General features: G+C 38.9%; 1 protein-coding gene across 1 annotated transcript; it reads right to left on the reverse strand.

The window, feature by feature from the left end:
• Positions 1-10,024: 10,024 nt before the first annotated feature.
• On the reverse strand, positions 10,025-10,963 carry LOC138441702 (olfactory receptor 7A5-like). The gene has a single exon (XM_069592796.1). It carries the CDS (start codon positions 10,961-10,963, stop codon positions 10,025-10,027), a length of 939 nt encoding a protein of 312 aa, XP_069448897.1.
• Between the last annotated feature and the right edge of the window lie 6,206 nt (positions 10,964-17,169).

Consider the following 17,169-nt stretch of genomic DNA (forward strand, 5'->3'; position numbering starts at 1 on the left):
AAGGCTCTAGTAATCAAGACAGCATGATATTTTCAGAAAAATTGATTCCCATATCAATGGAAGAGAATAGAAAGCTCAGATGGGTTTTCCCAGGATTGCTTTAGCTATTAGAGGTCCTTTGTGTTTCCATATAAAGTTTAGAATTTTTTGTTCTATTTATGTGGGGAAAAAAAATCCTTGGGATTGCTTTGAATCTGTAGATTGCTTTACAAAACATGGACATTTTAACAATGGTAATTCTTTCAATCATGAGCACATGATATATTTCCATTTTTGTATGACAAGTTGTTTTTTATTTTTAACAATGCCTTATCCGTTTCAATACACAGGTCTTTCACATTCTAGGTTAAATTTATTTCTAAGTACTTTATTCTTTTTTAACAGTTGAAATGGAATTGTTTTCTTCATTACTATTTCTGCTAGCTTATTGTTACTGTATAGAAGTGCAACAGATTTTTGTATGTTGATTTTGTGTCTTGCTACTTAACTTTTTTTATTTCTATTAAAATGTTAGTGATGTCTTCAGGGTTTTCTATACGTACAGAATCACTTCATTTTCAGTGACAGTTTTAGTCCATCTTTTCCAGTTTGGATGGCTTTTTAAATTTTCTTGCCTAATTGCTCTGGCAAGAGTTTCAAGCTCTGTTGTATAAGATGTTGAAACAGGGCATTCTTGTCTTCTTTTCTGATATTAGAGGGATATCTTTCAGTTTTTCACCACTGAGTATGACCTCAGCTCTGGATTTGTCATATATGGCCTTTATTATGTTGAAATATGCCCCTTCTATACCCACTTGACTAGAATTTTTTATCATAAATGGGCACTGATTCTTATCAAATGCTTTTTTGCATCTATTTAGATTATCATTTTTTATCCTTCATTTTATTAATATAGTGCACCACATTGATTGATTTTCAGATGTAAGAAAAATTCTTGCATCTCCAAATTAAATCCTACTTGATCATGGCATATGATCCCCTTGATGGGATTCTATATTTAGCCTTCTAATATTTTGTTCAGGATTTTGGATATATGTTCATGAGAGATATTGGTCTTTTTTTTAATTTTTGTGTGTTGCTCTTTCTGGTTTTGGTATCAAGGTAATGTTGGCCTCATAAAGTGAGTTAGAAAGCTTTCCCTCCACTTCAATTTATTGGAGAAGATTGAATAGGTATTAAATCATTGAATATTTGGGAGAATTCACCAGTGATGCCACGTGGTCCTGGACTTTTGTTTGGGCATAGCATTTTGATAATGGTTTTAATCTCTGTGGTGATGGTTTTAGTTGCTAAGTCATGTCTAACTCTTGTGACCTCATGGACTGTAGCCTACCAGGCTCCTCTGTCCATGGGATTTCCCAGGCAAGCATACTGGAGTGGGTTGCTGTTTCCTTCTACATCAGATCTTCCCAACTCAGAAATCAAACCCAGGTCTCTTGAATTGTAGGCAGATTCTTTACCAACTGAGCTACAAGTTAATCCCTTGTAATGTGTGTACAAGTAATCAATCTCTTCAGCTTTTCTATTGCTTCATGATTCAGTCTTGGAAGTTTGCATGACTCTAAAAATTCATCCATTTCCTCAAGAAATATTCCTCCAAAAATTCATTCAACTTGGTATTTAGCTGTTCATAATATTCTCTGGTGATCCTTTGTATTTCCGTGGTATCTATTATTATTTCCCCTTTTACATCTCTAATTTTGTTTATCAGAGCCTTCTGTCTCTTTATATAGTTAAAGGCATTCATTTCCATTACCAGCTCCTAGTTCGCTGATCTTTTCTATTGTCTTTTTAGTCTCTATTTCATTTAGTTCTGCTCTGTTTTTTATTCCTCCCTTCTTTATACTGACTTTGGTCTGTGTGTTCATTTTTTAGCTCACTTAGGTGTAAGCTTAGATTATTTCTTTTAGTTTTTTGTTTCTTTGTTAGGCTTTTATTGCTATAAGTGTGCTTTTTAGTACCATTTCTGCTGCACCTCAAAGATTTGAGTGCATTGTATTTTCATTTTCATTTGCTTTTAGCTAATTTTTTATTCCCCATTGATTTCTTTGTTCAGTGGGCGTGTTGTCCACTCTCCACATATTTGCAATTTTCCAGCTTTCTTCCCATAGTTGACTTCTAGTTTTTTATTATTGTAATCAGAAAGATGCTTGATATGCTTTAAATCTTATTAAATTTATTCAGATTTGCTTTGTGTCCCAGCATAGGCTCAATCCTTGAAAAATTTTCATGTGCACTTGAACAGAATGTATATTGTGCTGCATTTGAATGGAATGTTCTGTATAAATCTATCATATTCATCCTGCCTAATGCCTCATTTAGGCCACTGTTTCCTTGTTGACTTTTTATCTGGAGAATCTATCCATTAATGAAAGTAGGGTGTTAAAGTTTCTTACTACTATTGTATTGCTATCAATTCTCCCTTTGGGTCTCTTAATACTTGTTTTATATATTTTAATGCTCCTACATTAGGCTCATGAATATTAATATCTATGTCTTCTTGATGAATTGTCCTTTTTATCATTATGTACTGTCCATATGTGTCTCATTAATTTTTTGGCTTGAAGTATATTTTGTCTGATATAAGTATGGCTACATCATATTTTCTTGGCTGTGATTGACTTTAAGTATCATCTTCTATGTCTTCAGTTTGAGCCTATGTTGTCCTTTAGAGCTGAGGTGAGTCTCCTGCAGGAGCACATAGCTAAGTCTTGTATTTAATCCATCTAGCCACTCTGTTTTTTGGGTGAATTCAATCCATTTACATTTAGGAAGATTATTGGTAAATAAAGACTTAATATTGCCACTTTATCTTTCACTTTCTGGTTGTTCTATACATGCATTGTCCTTTTATCCTCATGTTTCTGTCTGCCATTTTTGGTTTGTTGGTTCTCAGTTTTCTCTATTTTATGTTTTGCTCCTCCACTTTAGATTTATGTTTTGTGATTATTATAAAACATGTATAATATCTCACAGGAAATAGTTTATTCTTTTGATAACATTTTATCTATAATTACCTATGTAAATGGCATCTTTTTCATTTTGTGTTTCTGTTGTCTTCAATCATCTGTGTGTTATCTTGTGAGTTCATTACCTAAATGTGGTGCTCATAGATATTTTTCTGTTTCATTTCCCCCTTTCACCTTTATGTTATAATAAATTTTTAGAAGATTATTCTGATATAGAGTTGCAATTCCCCAATCCTGTTTATATTTATCATCTTGCTCAATTTACAATGCCTTTTAGTGCATTCTTCGTCTTGTTTATTGAATTCCTAAGGTCCAGAATTTCTGTCTAATTCTTTTTTAGAGACTTGGTCTTTTTCTAAGTATTTTTTCTGCTCACTAACTTTATTCCTGAACTCATTAAACTACCTCTGTAGCTAGTTGAGTTTCTTCTTGACAGGGGCTTGAATTCTCTGTCAGTTAGATCACTGTATTCTGTGACTTTAAGCTTGGTTTCTGAAGAACTGTCATCTTTCTGTGATAATGTTATTCTGGTTTTTCATAGTGCTTGATGTGTTGTACTTCTGTACATTTCAGGCATGAACCACCTTTCTGCTTGATGCTAATAATTCAACAGATTACAAATTAGAGGACTTTCTTTTATTTTCAACTAAGTGGAGATATAGCATTTTGTTTGTTCGTTTCTCTTATCTGAGCTGTCTGTGGTTATATTCGAAGAAATGGCGCTTTTTACCCTACCCTGCTTCTGTCAGGTGTGGCTCTGTGCCTTCATTTTCACTTCTTGTGTCTCTGAGGATGTTGGTGCCTTGTTGTTACCAATGTCACTGACATTGCTGTCTGGTGCACCAGGACGGTGGGTTCCTCCCTTTCATTCAGGATGGCATAATTTACAGGTACCACTGCCCTGAGGGAGCTGGGTTCATGCAGATGCCTCTCCCGTGTTGTGTTGTAAGATCCACATGCTCTACTACTGCAAGGATCAGATGCAGATTCACAGTCATAGGCACCTCAGAAGTTGGAGGAACAGAGTCCCAGGCCCCACTGCTAAAGTTACCCAGTTGCCAGTAGCCACTGGTGTCTCTGTGATTAAGAGGCCAGAGTCTTGTGTTCCAGCTCCTCTAACCCAGCCAGGTTCTCTGGGGCTGAAGGCTCAGCTATCACAGGCAGATGCTTGAATTGCAAGCACTGCCTCCATTGTTCCCTCAGTTTCACCTCTTCGATATATTTCAGTCTACCCGCTTTTAGATGTACAAATTTGTGAATTAGCTACCATCTTTATGTGATGGACAGAGACAACTGTGTTGCACTGGGTATGTTTTACTGAGTGTAGATTGGTTGGGAGAGCAAAAGCAGCTTTGCACTCCACCATGCTGCTGACATCACTCTCCATCTTATCTATTTTCTGAATTAGCACAGTACATATGAGAATCAATACCTTGGTATCACAAAGTACTTGATTGTAGAACTAATTTCTGAAATCCTTCCAGTAACAGAGCACTGCTTTAAGGGATTTCTGCTCTCTGTCTCCTTGCTTCGAACCTGAACTGGGAATTAAAGCAGTTCAAGTCCCGAGTTCAATATTTCCTTCTCCAAGTTCTCCTGTGGCCTTAGAAGTAACCCACCAAAACATTATACTTCTTTCACTAAAAAGCTGTAAGGTAACAAATACTTGGGTATTGAGAGTCTTGCTTTCTAAAGGCATGTATCTATAGTTATCTAAAAGTAATAATTTAAGTTTAAGTTAACTGTAGATTTGACACAGCATGATGTGAAATATTGCTGTCTCTTTTAGCTACCACCCCCCACACATGCACACTAGAGTCACTAATGCCTTTAAATCTAATCAGAACACAGAACCTATTTCAGATGTCCAGCTCTGGAGTTATATTCCCTTGGAACCACTAATGAAACCAGTAATTGCAGAAGTGAGCATTCAGTAATAGAACCAGGACTACTATGATTTAGGGATTATGAATTTATTACAGAAAGTAGACCTTACACATTTGAGAGAAAAGAACATCTAACTGCTGAAGAGACACTGCAAAGTTTGAGTTTGTGATGAAGTTTTGCAGATCTGTCATAACTCTGGCTCTGCAGCCAAATGTCTGTTGATACACTTGAGGTCACTTTTGATCATCAGGAACATTAGTTGGGAAGAAGTGTTGACCCGAGCAGAATACAGTGAAGTCAAGCTAAAATTCATCACACACTTGCATCTGTCTGTCAACTCATTGAATGTCAAGACCTTCAGAGAGCAATTATCATTACTTCACTTCTGCCTGTTAAATCACATACATCTTCTCTTTTGACAGAGTGGTGTCTGGGTGGGAGCAGGAGGGCCAAGAGGAGTTACTCTATGTTCAAGGTCAGGAGGGGCAGCAGTGAGGAGACACCCCTCATCCAAGGTAAGGAGCAGCGGCTGTGCTTTGCTGGAACAGACGTGAAGAGACACCCCACGTCCAAGGTAAGAGAAACCCAGGTAAGACGGTAGGTGTTGCAAAGGGCATCAGAGGGCAGATACACCAAAATCATAATCACAGAAAGGTAGCCAATCTGATCACACGGACCACAGCCTTGTCTAACTCAACGAAACTAAGCCATGCTGTGTGGGGCCACCTGAGAGGATGGGTCTGGTGGAAAAGTCTGACAGAATGTGGTCCACTGGAGAAGGGAATGGCAAACCACTTCAATATTTTTGCCTTGAGAACCCTGTGAGCAGTATGAAAAGGCAATATAATAGGATACTGAAAGAGGAACTCCACAGGTTGGTAAATGCCCAATATGCTACTGGAGATCAGTGGAGAAATAACTCCAGAATGAATGAAGGTATGGAGGCAAAGCAAAAGCAATACTCAGTTGTGGATGGGACTGGTGATAGAAGCAAGGTCTGATGCTGTAAAGAGCAATATTGCATAGGAACCTGGAATGTTAGGTCCATGAATCAACGCAAATTAGAAGTGGTCAAACAGGAGACGGCAAGAATGAACGTCGACATTCTAAGAATCAGCGAACTAAAATGGACTAGAATGGGTGAATTTAATCCAGATGGCCATTATATCTACTACTGTGGGCAGGAATCCCTTAGAAGAAATGGCGTAGCCATTATGGTTAACAAAAGAATCTGAAATGCAGTACTTGGAGGAAATCTCAAAAATGACAAAATGATCTCTGTCGTTTCCAAGGCAAACCATTCAATATCATGGTAATCCAAGCCTATGCCCCAACCAGTAATGCTGAAGAAGCTGAAGTTGAATGGTTCTATGAAGACCTATGAGACCTTTTAGAACTAACACCCAAAAAAGATGTCCTTTTCATTATAGGGGACTGGGATGCAAAAGTAGGAAGTCAAGAAACACCTGGAGTAACAGGCAAATTTCACCTTGGAGTACAGAATGAAGCAGGGCAAAGGCTAATAGAGTTTTGCCAGGAGAATGCACTGGTCATAGCAAACACCTTCTCCCAACAACACAAGAGAAGACTCTACACATGGACATCACCAGATTGATTATATTCTTTGCAGCCAAAGATGGAGAAGCTCTATACAGTCAGCAAAAACAAGACCAGGAGCTGATGTGGCTCAGATCACGAACTCCTTATTGGCAAATTCAGACTTAAATTGAAGAAAGTCGGGTAAACCACTAGACCATTCAGTTATGGCCTAAATCAAATCCCTTATGATTATACAGTGGAAGTGAGAAATAGATTTAAGGGACTAGATCTGATAGAGTGCCTGATGAACTATGGACAGGGGTTCATGACATTGTACAGGAGACGGGGATCAAGACCATCCCCATGGAAAAGAAATGCAAAAAAGCAAAATGGCTATCTGAGGAGGCCTTACAAACAGCTGTGAAAAGAAGGGAAGTGAAAAGCAAAGGAGAAAAGGAAAGATATAAGCATCTGAATGCAGAATTCCAAAGAATAGCAAGGAGAGATAAGAAAGCCTTCCTAAGTGATCAATGCAAAGAAATAGAGGAAAACAATAGAATGGGAAAGACTAGAGAGCTCTTCAAGAAAATTAGAGATACCAAGGGAACATTTCATGCAAAGATGGGCTCAATAAAGGACCGAAATGGTAAGGACCTAACAGGAGCAGAATATATTAAGAAGAAGTGGCAAGAATACACAGAAGAACTGTACAAAAAAGAGCTTCACAACCCAGATAATCACGATGGTGTGATCACTCACCTAGAGCCAGACATCCTGGAATGTGAAGCCAAGTGGGCCTTAGGAAGCATCACTACGAGCAAAGCTAGTGGAGGTGATGGAATTCCAGTTGAGCTATTTCAAATCCTGAAGGATGATGCTGTGAAAGTGCTGCACTCAATATGCCAGCAAATTTGGAAAACTCAGCAGTGGCCACAGAACTGGAAAATGTCAGTTTTCATTCCAATCCCAAAGAAAGGCAATGCCAAAAATGCTCAAACTACTACACAGTTGCACTCATCTCACATGCTAGTAAAGTAATGCTCAAAATTCTCCAAGCCAGGCTTCAGCAATATGTGAACCGTGAACTTCCTGATGTTCAAGCTGGTTTTAGAAAAGGCAGAGGAACCACAGATCAAATTGCCAACATCTGCTGGATTATCGAAAAAGCAAGAGAATTCCAGAAAAACATCTATTTCTGCTTTATTGACTACGCCAAAGCCTTTGACTGTGTGGATCACAATAAACTGTAGAAAATTCTGAAAAAGATAGGAAATCAGACCACCTGACCTGGTTCTTGAGAAACCTATATGCAGGTTAGGAGGCAACAGTTAGAACTAGACATGGAACAACAGACTGGTTCCAAATAGGAAAAGGAGTACATCAAGGCTGTACGTTGTCACCCTGCTTATTTACCTTCTATGCAGAGTACATCATGAGAAACGCTGGGCTGAAAGAAGCACAAGCTAGAATCAAGATTAACGGGAGAAATATTAATAACCTCTGATATGTAGATGACGCCACCCTTATGCCAGAAAGTGAAGAGGAACTACAAAGCCTCTTGATGAAAGTGAATGAGGAGAGTGAAAAAATTGGCTTAAAGCTCAACATTCAGAAAACTAAGATCATGGCATCTGCTCCCATCAATTCATGGGAAATAGATGGAGAAACAGTGGAAACAGTGTCAGACTTTATTTTAGGGGGCTCCAAAATCACTGTAGGTGGTGATTGCAGCCATGAAATTAAAAGACACTTACTCCTGGGAAGGAAAGTTATGACCAACCTAGATAGCATACTAAAAAACAGAGATATTACTTTGCCAACAAAGGTCCGTCTAGTCAAGGCTATGGTTTTTCCAGTAGTCATGTATGGATGTGAGAGTTGGACTGTGAAGAAGGCTGAGCGCCAAAGAATTGATACTTTTTAACTGTGGTGTTGGAGAAGGCTCTTGAGAGTCCCTTGGACTGCAAGGAGATCCAACCAGTCCATCCTAAATGAGATCTGTCCTGGGTGTCATTGGGAGGGCTGATGCTGAGGCTGAAACTCCAATACTTTGGCCTCTGATGCGAAGGGTTGACTCATTGGAAAAGACTGTGATGCTGGGAGGGATTGGTGGCAAGAGGAGAAAGGGATGACAGAGGATGAGATGGCTGGATGGCATCACCAACTCGATGCACATGAGTTTGGGTGAACTCTGGGAGTTGGTGATGGACAGGGAGGCCTGGTGTGCTGTGATTCATGGGGTCACAAAGAGTCATACACAACTGAGCAACTGAACTGAACAGAACTGATGCTTTTATTTACTTCAATAAAAGCCAAGGAGCAGAACTGCTTAATCCTACTGTAAATATTTTGGCTTCCCAGGTGGATCAGTGGTAAAGAATTCACCTGCCATTGGAGGAGATACAACAGACTTGATTTCAATCCTTGGGACAAGAAGTTTCCCTGGAGAAGAAAATGACAACCCGCTCCAGTATTCTTGCCTGGAAAATGCCATGAAATGGGGAGCCTGGAAGACTAAAGTCCATGGGTTACGATGAGTGAGATATGACTGAATGACTAAACAGGCACACATACCCTGTAAATATGTGTACTTTTACAGGAGATAAGCAAGCTTTTTGAAAGTGTTGGGTCATTTTGTCATCCTATATAAATATATAAGAATTATACTAGTTTTCTATACCTCTGTATTACTTATCCATATTTTTTTGTAACATTCTCCCACAAAACTTAGATAATGTAAGCATATCAATTATCTTAAAGTTTCTCTGATTCATGAATCTGGGCATGACTAAGTTGGGTTCTATGAGCCCTGGTCTCTCACAAAGGTACAATCTACCTGTCACTCATTGTAGGAGAGCAAATGCAGATTATTGTACACTACATCAAATGGTGACTCCAGTGCTTCTTCTAGTGTGGATGTGATCTAGCTACACATTGGATTAACCCAAACAGACTCTGATATGTCGAATGACTTGTCAACAGAAGATCATATGAAGGACAGTTACTTTCATTTGGTGGAGAAAGCATTACACAATTTCTTCAGCAATCCTGTCTTATTTTAAGCATTACATTTCCTGTATTACATATTTTACTTCTGAAAACTTATGCAGTAGGTTCTATTTCCCACGCTAAACCCAGAGAATATATTAAGAGATCAAAATTTTAAAGAAAATACAGGAAGAAACCATTGCTTATAATATATGAAAAATGAAAGAAACTAAACTCTGTAAATAACTTAAATTTCAAATTGTCTTTCTTGTCACTGATAATATTAATCATGATTATGATCTTTTAGGGATCAGACAAGGCAATGGCACCCCACTCCAGTACTCTTGCCTGGAAAATCCCATGGACGGAGGAGCCTGGTGGGCTGCAGTCCATGGGGTCGCTAAGAGTCGGACACGACTGAGCAACTTCACTTTGACTTTTCACTTTCATGCACTGGAGAAGGAAATGGCAACCCACTCCAGTGTTCTTGCCTTGAGAATCCCAGGGATGGGGGAGCCTAGTGGGCTGATGTTTATGGGGTGGCACAGATTTGGACACGACTGAAACGACTTAGCAGCAGCAGCAGGGATTTGAGAACTGTTACTCATGAAAAAGTCTCTATCTTCAGACAAATACTTCCCTTATACCGAGAATGTTTCTCTACTGAAGAGTGTTTTAAGGGCTTGCTTTATGTCTTTGTTTTTAAGACTGTAGATAAAAGGGTTCAGCATGGGTGTGACTACAGTGTACATCACTGAGGCTATTGAAGTTGCCCTGGAGTTTTGTGTGCTAGCAGAGCTAAGATATACCCCAAGGCTTGTACCATAGAACAAGGAGACGGTTGAGAGGTGAGACACACATGTGGAAAATGCTTTATACTTGCCCCTTGTGGATGAAATTTTCAAAATAGAGGATACAATCTTAGAGTAAGAAAAAAGGATACCAGTGAGTGGAACAATAACCAGAACTCCACTTGCAAAATATATCATCAGGTCATTGAGGAAAGTATCAGAACAAGCAAGATGAACAACCTCATAAAGTTCACCAAAAAAATGGTGAATTTCCAACTTTGTGCAAAAAGAGAGTCGCAAAATCATTAAAGCATGTAACAGAGAGTCGAGGACACTCACTAACCAGGATGTCAGAAGCAAGAGGTCACAAAACTCAGATTTCATGATGATCATGTACTGCAATGGGTGACAGATGGCTGCAAACCGGTCATAAGCCATCACAGTCAAGAGGATGTTGTCTAATATCCCAAAAAGCATGAAAAAATAGATCTGTATGATACAGCCTTCATAGGTGATAACTTGACTCTGAGTCTGGATGTTCCACAGCATCTTTGGGATGGTGGTAGAGGTGAAACAGATGTCTGAAAAAGATAGGTTGAAGAGAAAGAAATACATGGGTGTGTGGAGGTGGGAGTCAGTGATAATGGCCAGGATGATGAGAAGGTTCCCAATGAAGGTGACCAGGTACATGAACAGGAAGAGCCAAAAGAGGAGAGGCTGCAATAATACCTTTTCTGAGAATCCCAGGAGGATAAACTCTGAAACACGAGTTTGGTTTCCTGGTTCCATGTAGCCAGTGAAACTGCAGAAATAGAAACAGGAACAGTGCAAATTTAGCTAAAAGAAGCCATCAAGAAATTAACAGAGAAGGAAGCAAGATGTTCTTCAGTAAGTGAAAATGAAATCTCTCTGTCATGTCCGACTCTTTGCAACCCCATGGACTGCAGCCTACCAGGGTCCTCCACCCATGGGATTTTCCAGGCAAGAGTACTGGAGTGGGGTGCTGTTGCCTTCTCCATTGGGTGATAGCAGTATTATGCATTCATCTTATAGCTCTCTAAATGCCCCCAACAGTGATAATATGAATACCCAACTAGATAAATATTTTCAATCTTTATGACCTAAAATTATTCACAGCCTCACACTACCATTTATCCTCACATTACTATTTATCAGTTTAAATAAAAGTCAATAAATAATTTTAAATACATATAGTAAAATTAATAGAATTAAAGTAAAACATTTTTAAGCTTTTTCTTTTTTTTCAAAATTTAGGGACATGGGAAAATATTTTGATAGGTGAAACAGTTATTTTTAAAACATTGCTGAAATGATAGTGAATTCTAACAATGATCTCAGAAAGAAATTATTTCAGTTCCCCACAATGTTTCCAGGAAGTAGAAGTAGTTAGGATACTTCCTGATTCATTCTGTAAAGCCAGCCTTAACTAACAGAAAACTAGGTAGACATATTACAGGAAAAGAAAACTGCAGATCAGTATAACTCACAAATATAGGTACAAAGGTCCTCAACAAAATATTAGCAAATCAAAACAAACAATAGAGGGAATATTATACCAAGACCAAGGAGAATATATTCCAGGTATGCAGGGTGGGTTCAAAATTTGAAAATAAATGTAATCTATTCCTTCCTTCAGTTAACAATAGTGTTAACTTTAAATTTTGTTCATAACCTCATGTTAATTTTTATTTTTTTTTAATTTTTATTTTTACTTTATTTACAATACTGTATTGGTTTTGCCATACATTGACATGAATCCACCACGGGTGTACATGCATTCCCAAATATGAACCCCCCTCCCACCTCCCTCCCCACAACATCTCTCTGGGTCATCCCCATGCACCAGCCCCAAGCATGCTGTATCCTGCATCGGACATAGACTGGTGATTCGATTCTTACATGATAGTATACAAGTTTCAATGCCATTCTCCCAAATCATCCCACCCTCTCCCTCTCCCTCTGAGTCCAAAAGTCCGCTATACACATCTGTGTCTTTTTTGCTGTCTTGGAAATTAATTTAATCTACTATGTCAACAATCTAATGAAGAGAAATCATATCAATTGATGTAGAAAGAGCAGTTGACAAAACCCAAAAGACATTCATAATAATAAACCTGCAGTAGATTGAGTATAGGAACGTCCTCTGTTTTGTAGAGAACGTGTAACACAAAGCCAACAACTAATACTTGCCTTGAGCAAGCAATGTCACTGCAGTGAGTCTCACATTCTTTACCCATAAAATTGGAACAATGACATTCAATTGTATAACGTTATTGCAAGAAAAGGGCTTCCTGGGTGACTCAGTGGGTAAAGAATCTGCCTGCCAATGCAGGAGATGCAGGAGACGTGTGTTCCATCCCTTGGTCAAGAAGACTCCCTAGAGGAGGGCATGGCAACCCACTCCAGTATGCTTTCCTGGAGAATACCATGAATAGAAGAACCCAGTGGACTACAGTCTATACAGTTGCAAAGAGTCGGACACGACTGAAGCAACTGAGCACTGCAAGATAGAAATAAAACAACTAATATACATGCCCTTGTATGACTACTATTAATCAGTGAATTTTCGAACATACTGTTTCAATCACTCACAGATATGTTTCCCACCTCACAATCCTACCTCCATTTTTCTATTTCCACTCATCATCTATATATGGCTTTGACAGCTTTAATACTCTGTTGCTCACATTGACCTGAGTGATCTTTACAGAGTGAGCTGATCATGAGCACCATCTGCTATAAATCTTGCCCTGACTCCCCTAACTTTAGAATTATCAGGACTGGTTTCTCAGGTGGCTCCAGTGGTAAAGAACCCACCTACCAATGCAAGAGACGTAAGAGATGCAGGTTCAATCTCTGGAGTCAGGAAAATTCCCCTGGAGAAGGGCATGACAACCCACTCCAGTATTCTTGCCTGAGAAATCCCATGGACAGAGAAGCCTGACAAAGTTTCAACCATGACTAAAGCAACTTAGCATGCCCTGGTGGACCAGTGGTTAAGACCTGGGCTTCCACTGCAAGAGCATGGGGTTCCATCACAGGCCAGGGACCTAAGATCTCACATGCCATCCATCCAAAAAAATTATTTTTTTAATTAAAAAAAGAATTAAGTATCAATTCAATAATGAAAATATAAGGTCTCTATTATCAGCCTGCTGCTTCACTGGCCCAACTCATGCTTTCAGTTTTCTTTCCTGGCCCTCATTATTGGTCCAATATTAAGAACTATTTGCAATTTCCTAAAACACTTTACAGTTTAATTAATCTCCACATTTTTCCCATGCCACCTCACACCCTTTCCCCACTGGAAGAATTCAAGTCCAATTTAAAGTTCAGTAAAAGTATGTGCTTGCTTGTGAAGCCTTCACTAATCTCCTCAGAAAAAAATCAAACATTTTCACATCCACTGCACCAGGATTGCAGCACTGGCTTAGGGTATAGCTTTCTTTTCATGTCTCTTACCCCTGTTTAAGCTGCAATCTCCTTGAAAGAAGAAACAATGTTTTCATTGTTTCCTTCAACTCTAGAATACAGCTTGGTGCCTAACATACAGTAATTACTAAATAAAAATTTGTTGAATATCTGAAAGGACAAGTAGTGGAATGAGATTAGATGTATATTTCCATCAGTGAAGAAGAAGAAGGAGTGAGGCCAGAGGAAATGCTCTGAGAGAGAACCAGCAACCAGAGGAGACAGATTGAAGAAAAAAGTTATTTTAGTGCATATGGAATCAGGACCAGTAGCGCCACAGGGCTTTGTATCATCAAGGTTTTACTTGTCTCTATGGATTACCCCCAAGGTTACTACCAAGAAAAGGAGTCCCTTGTGCTATGCCACACTCCCAACACCTGTGAAAATTCTGTACCTCACCCAGAAATTATCAGGTAACAGCCTGAATTCAGTGATCCAGTTTCTCTCTTGGATGATGGCTGGGGTTGGTGGCTCTATGCTCAGCAAGGGCAGCAAGATGGACCCACTCATAAGCTCCTGGAAGACACTGTTGAGTTTTCTCACCATCTGATATTAGTAGAGTAGTCCTAAGGGAATGTAGCAGAAACATTTAGAGTTTCTGTAACTTTAGGGGATGAATTCATAAGAGTTTCAATAATGACGTTTTTGTTTTGTTTTGTTTTGTTTTATCTTCTTCTCTCTGAGAGACCTTGTTCTCTGGAGGTAATAACTATAGAATACATACTTGTGACAGTTTTGAACCTTGGTATATATCTTTGGAACTCATGTGCATTTCTTATCCCATTGGACTATTCCCTCCCAGGAGGAAGTTACTTTTCTTTAGGTGTGATCTCTAATATGCAGAGTACTCCATGATTGCCCTATCCATCTCTGAGGAGCATTTCCTTTTCCAAAAATCTAAAAAATAAAATTGGACATCTCAATGTTGTGGAAAATATCCACTGACAAGAGAATGTCCATCCAAATGTCTAGCCAAATATCTACCAGTTAAAACATCATTAAAGAAAATTTGGTACATCCATATGATGAAATGTTATCAACAGTAAAATATAAAGTGCTGATAACACACTGTTCTTCACTTGCTAAGCTGTGTCTGACTCTGTGACCTCATGGACTGCAGCATGTCAGGCTTCCCTGTCCTTCATTATCTCCTAGAGTTTTAGTCACCTTCATGTCCATTAAATTAATGATGCTATCTAACCATCTCATCCTCTAACATCCCCTCCTGTTTTTGCCTCCAATCTTTCCCAGCATCAGGGTCTTTTCCAGTGAGTCAGCTCTTCACATCAGGTGGCCAAAGTACCGGAGCTTCAGCTTCAGCATCAGTCCTTCCAACGAATATTCAGGGTTTATTTCCTTTAGCATTGACTTGTTTGATCTCCTTGCTGTCCAAAGGACTCAAAAGAGTCTTCTCCAGCATCACAGTTTGAAAGCATCAATTCTTCGGTGCTCAGGCTTCTTTATGGTCCAACCCTCACATCCATACATGACTATTGGGGGAAAAAATATGTTCCACAACATGGGCAAATCTCAAATACATCATGGTAAGTGAAAAAAGCCAGAAGCTAATATAATATTGTGTGATCATACTTATATGAAATACCCCAAAGAGGCAGATCCATAGCAACAAAAAGAAAATTAGTTATTTTCAGAGGCTGGGAGAATGTGAAAATTAAAAAGGAAAGCTAATGTGTACTGAGTTTTCTTGAGGGTGATAAAAATGCTTTGGGCTAGACAGACATGAGGTTGAACATTATGAATGCACTGTCATTGGACTGTATACATTTAAATGCTTAATTTTATGTTTTGTGAAATAAATGGCATCACTCTGTATATATGATTCAGAAAATTGTTTTGTTTTTCACTCTTACTTTCAAGATGTATCTATATTCTTATAGTTAACTGTAGATCATAGGCTGGAACACTGCAGTGTATGGGTCAAATTGAGCCCACTGCTGTCCCCTCCCCACCTCCCCACCCCACCTTTGATAACATTCTCTAAAAGAACATTGATGTGTTATTGGAATCAGACTCTCTAGGTGAGCTTTTGGTTGTTTAAAAATTAGAACAGAACATAGAGGTCAAGTGATTTAGTGATTTACATCTTGTGTGGAAAACATTATTTAATTGCCACTAAAATAAGATGTCATTTTTAGCAGAATCAGAATTATTTAAATGCACCTCCAGTAGATTGAGGTTTTCATTTTCTTTTTAATCTGAAGACACTGGACTACTAGAAGCAAAGAAGTGATGAAACTTGGCTGTCTTAACTTTATCTTTAAGGAAGTATTAAAGAAAATATTCCACCATAATGGGGCTATATCAAAGAGACATAGGAGCAGTCTTAACTCTATCTTAACTTTATCTTTAAAGTTGACAAGAGTGACTCACTGATAGAATAAAGTCCAGAAATATAGTCTAGCCAAACCTAGGGGTAATAATTTCATCAGAGTTAGAATAGCAGAATCTCCAGTTAGAGTGTTATTGTTGTTTAGTTGCTAAGACCTCTCTGACTCTTTGTGATCCCATTGACTACAATCCCTTAGGCTCCTCTGTCCATGAGATTTTCCAGGCAAGAATACTTGAGTGGGTTGCCACTTCCTCCTCCAGGTGATCTTCTCCACCCATGGATCAAACCCTAGTCTCCTGCGTCTCCTGCATTGGCAAGCAGATCCTTTACCACCTAGCCACCAGGGAACTGTTTTCTCTGGAAACTCCAAATCAGCAAAGGACGTGGCTTTCCAAATGACGTATCGGTAAAGAATCCACCCACAAAGCAGAGGATGTAGGAGACTCAGGTTCTAACCCTCAGTCAGTAAGATCCCCATGGAGGAGGAAATGACAACGCCTCCAGTTTTCTTGCCAGAAAAGTCCCACGGACAGAAGAGCTTGCTTGGCTATAGTCCATAGGGTCACAAAGAGTCAGGCACGACTGAGCAATTAAGCAGGAGCACATGGATAAAGTAAAGAAGTTGATGTTGCCTCAGAAACAGTGAGAATCATACTTGTATTCTTTCTGTTGCTCTTTCTTCCTTTTTGATGTCCCAGGATCCCTCTATTTCAAAAGCAAAATGCTATCATTTTTATTCCTTCTTACTTAATAACTTCCCTTTCAAAAAAAATCCACCAACAATTCATTGAAACATACTTGAATGCCTGTGTTGGGGTGTGTGTGTGTGTGTGTGTGTGTGTGTGTGTGTGTGTACAAATGATTGGAAGCATTTCAGCAATATCCTGAAACTTCAGTTAATGATGTTCAATTATTTTCTTTAATTCTTTGCAAAAGGAGATGCATCCCAGAGATGGATATAACAGTTCATCACAGATACTTAGCACTCCAGAGATCATATCTAAAAAGAGATGGGCCCTTCCTGGGAGAAAAAAGAGTCTAATGAGATAGAAGAAGTATATGGAGATTCATAATTGCTTCCCAAGAGTCAAAATTGGCAAAACAATTTACACATTTTTTTTCCTCCCTTAGTCTCTAAAGAACCAACTCTCTC

The sequence above is a fragment of the Ovis canadensis genome, chromosome 5 (genome assembly GCF_042477335.2).
Source record: "Ovis canadensis isolate MfBH-ARS-UI-01 breed Bighorn chromosome 5, ARS-UI_OviCan_v2, whole genome shotgun sequence".
Lineage (NCBI taxonomy): Eukaryota > Metazoa > Chordata > Mammalia > Artiodactyla > Bovidae > Ovis > Ovis canadensis.

Excerpts from the sequence above, each read along its gene's own strand:
- LOC138441702 (XM_069592796.1), bottom strand. The coding sequence starts at position 10,963 with ATGGAACCAGGAAACCAAACTCGTGTTTCAGAGTTTATCCTCCTGGGA.